Here is a 7,363-nt window from a genome sequence, read left to right on the forward strand (position 1 = left end):
AACCGGGACCCTCAGTGAGTCCCTGCCAGCAGGCTTTCTCTTTGTTTTCTTGAAGTTGGGCCAGGCTGGAAACGTGTCCCTTCCCTCTGGTTGAAGAACTGAGGAGCTCTGACATATTGTCTTGCTATTTTGTTGTGTGACTGTCCTTTGTGTCATTTCTCCCCCGGCCCACACCACTGCCTCCGTGGTAGGCTGTCTGCATCCTCAGAGTGAGCTGTGCAGAACCAGCCCTCTGCGGTTTTGCGGCCCACTTCCGGTTTTGCTGAGTCCTTTGTGACTTCTTTCTTAGACTAGCTGCCGCATCAGAAGCGGGGGACTCGCCATGGAAATTCTACTTCAAACTTTATTGCTTCCTGGACACCGACAGCGTGCCAAAAGACAGCGTGGAGTTTGCGTTTATGTTTGAGCAGGTAAAAAGGAGCTCTGGAGAAACAGAATCCTTTGTTTGAGGCAGGAGTGGAGCCCATTGCTGTGCCATATAAATGAACTGCTCAAGTCCTTAGAATTAGTCAAGGCGGTAGATTTACCAGCAAGTAAAAGCCAGCAGCTCATTCTGTAGAATGAAACATTACACACTTGGTTTAAACGTCGATGCCAAGAGACCGTAGGGATAAAAGCTGTTCCCGAGTTGGGTGATACCTGTGAAGGGGGGATACAGTGGGCTGTGCTTTGCTGGAGAGAAATGCAACTTGAACATGGTGGGCTGTGCTCCACCGGGGTGGAATTCAGGTTAAAGGAAGGCTGGGATGCAGTCCCCGGGCAGGAGTGAGCTGGCCTGGGGCCTCCTATAATACTCAGCAGTTACCTGACTGCAGCTCCAATCACCTTTCAGGCCCATGAAGCAGTCATCCATGGCCACCATCCAGCCCCCGAAGAGAACCTCCAAGTGCTGGCTGCCCTGAGACTCCAGTACCTGCACGGAGACTACACCCTGCACACTTCGGTCCCCCCCCTCGAGGAGGTTTACTCTCTGCAGAGACTCAAAGCTCGCATCAGTCAGTCGACCAAAACCTTCACCCCGTATGAACGCCTGGAGAAGAGGCGGACCAGCTTCCTGGAGGGGACCCTGAGGCGCAGCTTCCGGACCGGGTCCGTGGTTCGGCAGAAGGTGGAGGAGGAGCAGATGCTGGACATGTGGGTCAAGGAAGAAGTCTGCTCTGCTCGAGCCAGTATCATTGACAAATGGAAGAAGTTGCAGGGAATGAACCAGGAACAAGCCATGGCCAAGTATATGGCCTTGATCAAGGAGTGGCCTGGCTATGGATCGACACTCTTTGATGTGGAGGTGAGAGCCGGGTGCTGTAATGTTCCATTGTGAGCAGACAGGTGCTGTGTCCTGACCACACTGTGTCAGAACACAGTGGGGGGACGGGGGCGCAGGCCACGACACGACACAAGAGGGACTCTTGGCTCTGTGCCCTCTGGATCTTAACGGTATCATCCCCAGCTCCCGAAGGTTTTTCTGTTTTGATTTGTTGTGTTGTTTTTAACTTGATTCATTAGTGTGTGTGTGTCACATGTAGAAGAGGATAACTTACAGAAGTCCATTCTGTCCCTCCACTGTGTGAAGCTCCAGGATTTGAACTGAGGAAGTCAGAGGCTGGGGGGCAAGCAGCTTTACCCACTGAGTCATGTGGCTGGCCCTCAAGAGGTTTTTTTGTTGTTGTTTATTTTTTCACTTTCTTTGTAGCAAATGTTTCTGGAATAGGATCACCATCAGGATGACCTGTGTGGTTGGTTGGCTGGCTGACTGGATTTCTGTTGTTGAGATAGAGTAGCATCTAGCCCAGCTGGCTTCCAACTTGCTCTGTAGCTGAAGATGGTCTTGAACCCTCTTCTCCACCTCCCAATTGCTGGATACAAGCAAGGCCACCACGCCAGGCCTTGAATGAATGTCTCTTGTGTTAAATAATGTACACAGGCACATACACACACACACTATTGATCTAATTTTTAAAATACTTATTAAAGTCTGCATTTTTAACATCCTTGTTTTTAGACCAACATACACACTTAGAAACTTTATACATACAGATATAGGAACTCCTTATCCAAAATACGTGGGGAAATTTCTCCAATTAACAGTCTTTCTAATCTTAAATTTTTATACAAAGTTTTCTTCTTGAGCATTCCTGGTCTGATAATCCAGAATTTGAACTATTTCAAAAGTCATGTCTTCCCATCTCTCCGCTATTTTTCCAGACAGGTCTCACTCTGTAACTCTGGCTGACCTGAAACTAACTGTGTAAAACTGGCTCTCCCCCGACTGACTGAGATCACTTCCCAAGGGCAGAGATTAAAGGCAAAATCCAACTTCTTTTTGTTGTTGTTTTCACTTTTTTGAGACAAGATTTCTCTGTGTGTCCCTGGCTGTGGTGGAACTCACTGTGTAGATCAGGCTGACCTCAAACTAAGAGATAAGCCCGCCTTGACCTCCAGAGTGCTGGGATTAAACGCATACACCACCATTGCCCCACAGCAAAATTCAACTTTTAAAAGATGTATTTCCTTTTTCTTTTTGGCATTCTAGTGCTTACAAGAGTGACATCCCTAGTCCTAGTCACCAAGTACTTCAAGTCAGCACTTCACAATGTTTCAGATTCCAGAGCATTTCAGTCTGTAGATAAGCAGGTTACAAGGGCTGAGCTGGCTCTGTTTGTTCATTCCTGGTAATGTCCTCTTGAAGGAACCGCATCGTAGAAAGTGGAATGTACCACCGCCTCACCCCAGTACCAAGTCCTGATTTTCTTATTGAATACCACTGCCTGGAAGGAAATGTAGCCAGTGGTCTAGAGCAGAGGGATGCTTGTCAGACTGGCCTGCATGTCAAATCCTGCCACCTCCCTTGTATATTCCTTTGCATCTGTGGAGGGTTTAGTCGGTGCCAGAGACGGCAAGGCTGGCCTGCAAAGCCGGAGAGATTCCCTCCCCCTCCGAATGGGCGGGTTTCCCAGCCCCCGTCCACATGAACGTCTAGATTTCTTACAGCTGCAGCAATTTAGCATGATCTCCGATGACTTTAGATGGAAGCTGTATAAAAATCTAGATACCGATTAGGTATTCCAAAGCACCTTAATTGCTCCTGGTAGGCTGTTGTCTTGAGTATGGTAGGTAGGTTGATACGGTTGTGTTTGTTCTGATGCAGAAGTTCTCAAGCTGGGGTCGTGACCCCTTTGGTGTTCAAACAACCCTTTCACAGGGGTCGCCTACTGGAAAACAGATATTCACACTGCAATTCATAACAGTAGGAAAAGTACAGTTATTAAGTAGGAACAATAGTGATTTTATGGTTGGGGGGTCACCACAACACCAGGAACTGTATTAAACAAATGGTCAAAGCATTAAGAAAGTTGAGAACCCCCGCTCTGATTTATAAATAAGGCACACTCTGATTCGTAAGTTAGGGACTTTGTGCGCTATACATGTTCTTTTTTTTGTACCTAAATTTACCCTTTATGCTCTGGTTCCTATCTGTCCTTCCTGTGTTGCTATTCCGTTTTCCTCCCGTTGCTCCATGTAAGCAAGTCTGTAGCTAGGCCAGTCAAGTGTGTTTATAATGAACTTACTGCCGCTTCTTGTGGAGAGATGCCAACACACAGTGATGGGGAACATATCTCTGTGATCCTAGATAAACCAGTCCAGACAGGACGGGGACAAACCTAGAAACGAGCAGAGCTGGCTTACCCGGGGCGGCTGGCAGTGCTGTTCAGTTGCTTGCCCAGCCTGTGTGTTCCTTGGTTTCTTCTGTGCGGCTGATTCAGGTGCCTCTGATGGAACAGCCAGATTTAAGATGGAAAAAGGGCATTATGAAGTAGCAAGACTTGACCACTTGGTTTTCTGCAAATCCTCAAATCTATTACCCAGTCAAAAATCAATTAGGGTGTACACTCAGGTACAATTTTTCCAGTTTCTGTGCTGGCATGTTGACTTTGTGAGTATTGCCTGCCAAACACTGGCCTCGGGCCTGCCTTTGGTCTAGGATGTGTTGTGGGCTTCCTGATCCAATGTTTGCTCACATTGATTCTCTTGCCCCTACAGTGCAAGGAAGGCGGCTTCCCCCAGGAACTCTGGCTGGGCGTCAGTGCAGATGCCGTGTCTGTCTACAAGCGTGGAGAGGGCAAGCCATTAGAAGTCTTCCAGTATGAGCACATCCTCTCTTTCGGCGCACCCCTCGCCAACACGTACAAGATTGTGGTTGATGAGCGGGAACTGCTCTTTGAAACCAGTGAGGTAAGAGGCAGCGGCAGGGCAGACAGGATTCATTCAGGGTCTCGGTGAAAGAAGGGAGGGGCGCCCCATCTCCTGGCCACCTTTGACCAAGTCTCTTCCTTTGAAGAACTCACTCCAGGTTTCTTGTATGGAGCATGGTATGGTGGGCCCTTACACTGCTTCAGCCAAAGTCATATAGCTCCCAATTTCTCTTGTCTGTACGGCACAGAATTTTGTTTCTTCTGTGAGTGGGTCAGGAAAGGAAGAGAAGGGATATGACCCGATGACAAAAACACATTATTGGCTGTGATACCTTGCAGAGAATAGGAGATTAAGACAAAGAATCACAGCAGTCAGCTCTACTCTAGAGGCTGGAGAGATGACTCAGCCGCCAAGAGCACTTGCTGCTTTTGAAAATGGTCCTGGTTCAATCCCAGCACCACATGGTGGTTCACAGCCATCTTCTGACCTGCTCAGGCACCAGTCACACATGTGGAGCACAAACACGCATGCAAGTGAAACACATGAAATAAAACAAATCATACATACATACATACATACATATGTACACATGTACATACATACAGACTTTACTCCGGGAAAGAGTGGTAAAGGGGGTGAGTTGTATGCTCCCTATGATGATGGGTAGGAGGGCATTCGGGGTGCTGGGGGAAGGGAGGTGGAGGATAGAGTTTAGTGGGTTGTTGAGGAAAGTGTGCAGAGAGAAGAAAGGACTCAAGACTCTGACAGGGGAGGGTCCTATTGCTGAGCTGTGGTATTTAGTTGAATCCCATGGAAGGTAGGGCCCTACCATGAAATCTGGGATGGTGTAAGACATTACAGCGGTGGCCTTACCAATATCAGCATGGAGTGAGACTGGAAGGGCAGGAGGGGAAACAGAAGCCTACTCAGATGCCTTTGTATTGCCCAGGCTGAGAGGACAGATTGGCCAGGGAAAGCCAAGACAGGGATGGTGGCATTGTTGGAAAATATTAGTGAAAGATCCTAGCTCAGGAGACTGGTTTGCAGTGGAAGTTGTATCGGGGGAACTGGTCATAGCCCTGTCCTGACCCCCAAGGCTCCGTTCTGCTTCTTCAGCTGTTTCCAAATGAATGGGCTGGAATTAGCTACTGTAGCCTATAAAGGCCGATGTGGTTTCCAAATCTCATCATTTTCAGTGAGGGTAGCAGTCCAAGTCCTAATGGTGTGCTAACGTGCAAAGTCGGACAACATGCATCAAATACAATCACTGCTTTCTGTACAGCAGCCACCAGGTGGTGCATGCTGTGTTTGGAAAAGCTCTGGTTTGCCCTCTCTGGCTAGGAATGGTCAGCTCAGGCCTTGTCTCCCTGTGAGTCTGGAACCCGGGCTTAGCATTGGAAGCTATTGGTTCTCATGGATGACAGATGATGTCGCTAAGCTAGGTGCTTGGCCCTGGTAGAGACTCATGACCATGTGTGGTTCCGCTCTTCCTGGCAGGTGGTGGATGTGGCCAAGCTCATGAAAGCCTACATCAGCATGATTGTTAAGAAGCGCTACAGCACCACACGCTCCGTGAGCAGCCAGGGCAGCTCCAGGTGAAGACGAGCAAGCCATGTGTCTTGAGATCTGAATTGCCACTCTCGCCGAGGCCGGTGCGCCAGGTCCTGACCCAACCTTGGAAACACAGCTGCCCAGGCTTTTGGAAACTGTTCGTCAGGGGGAGGAGTTTCCGGGACTCCTTTCAACCCATCAGCTTCAGTGGTCACGTATTAAGCTATCAACCTTAACCGTCTGCACAATTTCTAAAGCTTTAGTACTCATAGATACTTGCCTTAAAAAAAGGAAAGGGGAGAAAACCACGCTGCCACCAAAGCAGCCAGAAGTGCCTTAACTTGCAGAATCGACCCTAATCGACCTTAACTGTGCTACTGAGGGGAAGCACTTTCCCATTCTGGGGGAATTTGCAGAGCTTGGAAGCGGGGCATCGATCCACTGATTGTGCACTAATCCCAGCCCGATTTCCTAGCTGTGAGGGAAGGTGAGGGAGTGAGGAGAGACAGAGCGGAAGGAGACGGTGTGTTGTAGTTGGAACGCTGCTGGCAGCCTTCCTTGCCGACGGGAATTAACTGTTTGCTTCGTTTCATTTAAGTGTCTGTGCTTGCCCATGCATGCATACGTTCATACACTCAACACTTTAATCATTGCTGCGTGCGCATTAAACACAAAGGGAAGAGGATGTGCAATGGTGTAAACAGTCTGTCTGTATATTTTAACAGCTGAGAGTTATAGTTCCCAAGGTGGTTTTATTAACAGAGCAGCACCCTGGATGCTCCTGTCTCTGCTGTATTTTTGGAAAGAGACATTTTGACTCAGTTTCGTTTTACATGTAGCAAGGGCTGCGACCTGTGACTGCTGTATTACTAACAGGACCCCAGCCCACAAAGATAACTGTATTTATAAACCACTCTTAAACTGCTGGCCCCAGTGCTGTTTTTAGAACAATATGAAGTCATTTTGGAGTCGTTTATTTCTAAAAGTTAAGTTAATTTTGTTGTTTTCCTTTGAAGGGTAGTTTTATATCATCACTATGGACAGATTGCAGATATAGCCATGTTGAAAATGGGGGGAAGAGCTGCTGCACCCCCAAAGCCTGGAAGCCTCAAGCAGACCTCTAAAGGACCCAAACAGGGATGCTGAGGTCAAGATGTTAATAAAATAAACACGTTATCTTGTCCCTAGTTCATAATGGTGGCCTGAACACGCCTATAGATAACAGTGTTTGTGACCAGAAGAAAAAGAATCTGGTCTTGGACATTTATTTTTATATGGAAAAATTATAAAGGTGGGCCAGATGAGCCTACTCACAATGAAAAATTAAATTTGCCTTATCCCATATGGACAGCTATGTGAAAGTGGCATTTGTTGGTTCACAAAGTCTGACAATAAAAAATATTAGCTAATATGCTGTGTTTACTTCTAATACTTCTAAATAACCATGTGAGGGGGTAGGGTTACTTTTACATATTTCATTTTAAATTTTTTTCTGGCATTTTTTTTTCTCCTTTTTTTAATTTATCTTTTTACAAATGTTACTCTCAGTTTCCTCTCCTTTCCCTCCTCCCCTGACCCCCCAGACCTCCCAACCCCCCACCCCACTCCATCCCCCCCCCTC

The 7,363-nt window shown here is 47.5% G+C and overlaps 1 protein-coding gene across 5 annotated transcripts in view; it reads left to right on the forward strand.

The window, feature by feature from the left end:
- Myo10 (myosin X) overlaps positions 1 to 7,151 on the forward strand; it is a 192,802-nt gene extending 185,651 nt beyond the window's left edge. For all 5 annotated transcript variants that reach the window (XM_005081299.4, XM_040757665.1, XM_040757666.1 and 2 more), the window contains 4 exons: positions 290 to 410; positions 833 to 1,285; positions 4,039 to 4,230; positions 5,689 to 7,151. In XM_005081299.4, the coding sequence (XP_005081356.1) occupies positions 290 to 410; positions 833 to 1,285; positions 4,039 to 4,230; positions 5,689 to 5,790 (868 nt within the window). In that variant the 3' untranslated portion in view covers positions 5,791 to 7,151. The remainder of the gene's footprint in view (positions 1 to 289; positions 411 to 832; positions 1,286 to 4,038; positions 4,231 to 5,688) is intronic.
- The last annotated feature ends 212 nt before the right edge of the window (positions 7,152 to 7,363 follow it).

This window comes from Mesocricetus auratus, unplaced genomic scaffold (genome assembly GCF_017639785.1).
Source record: "Mesocricetus auratus isolate SY011 unplaced genomic scaffold, BCM_Maur_2.0 Super-Scaffold_100015, whole genome shotgun sequence".
Classification (NCBI taxonomy): Eukaryota; Metazoa; Chordata; class Mammalia; order Rodentia; family Cricetidae; genus Mesocricetus; species Mesocricetus auratus.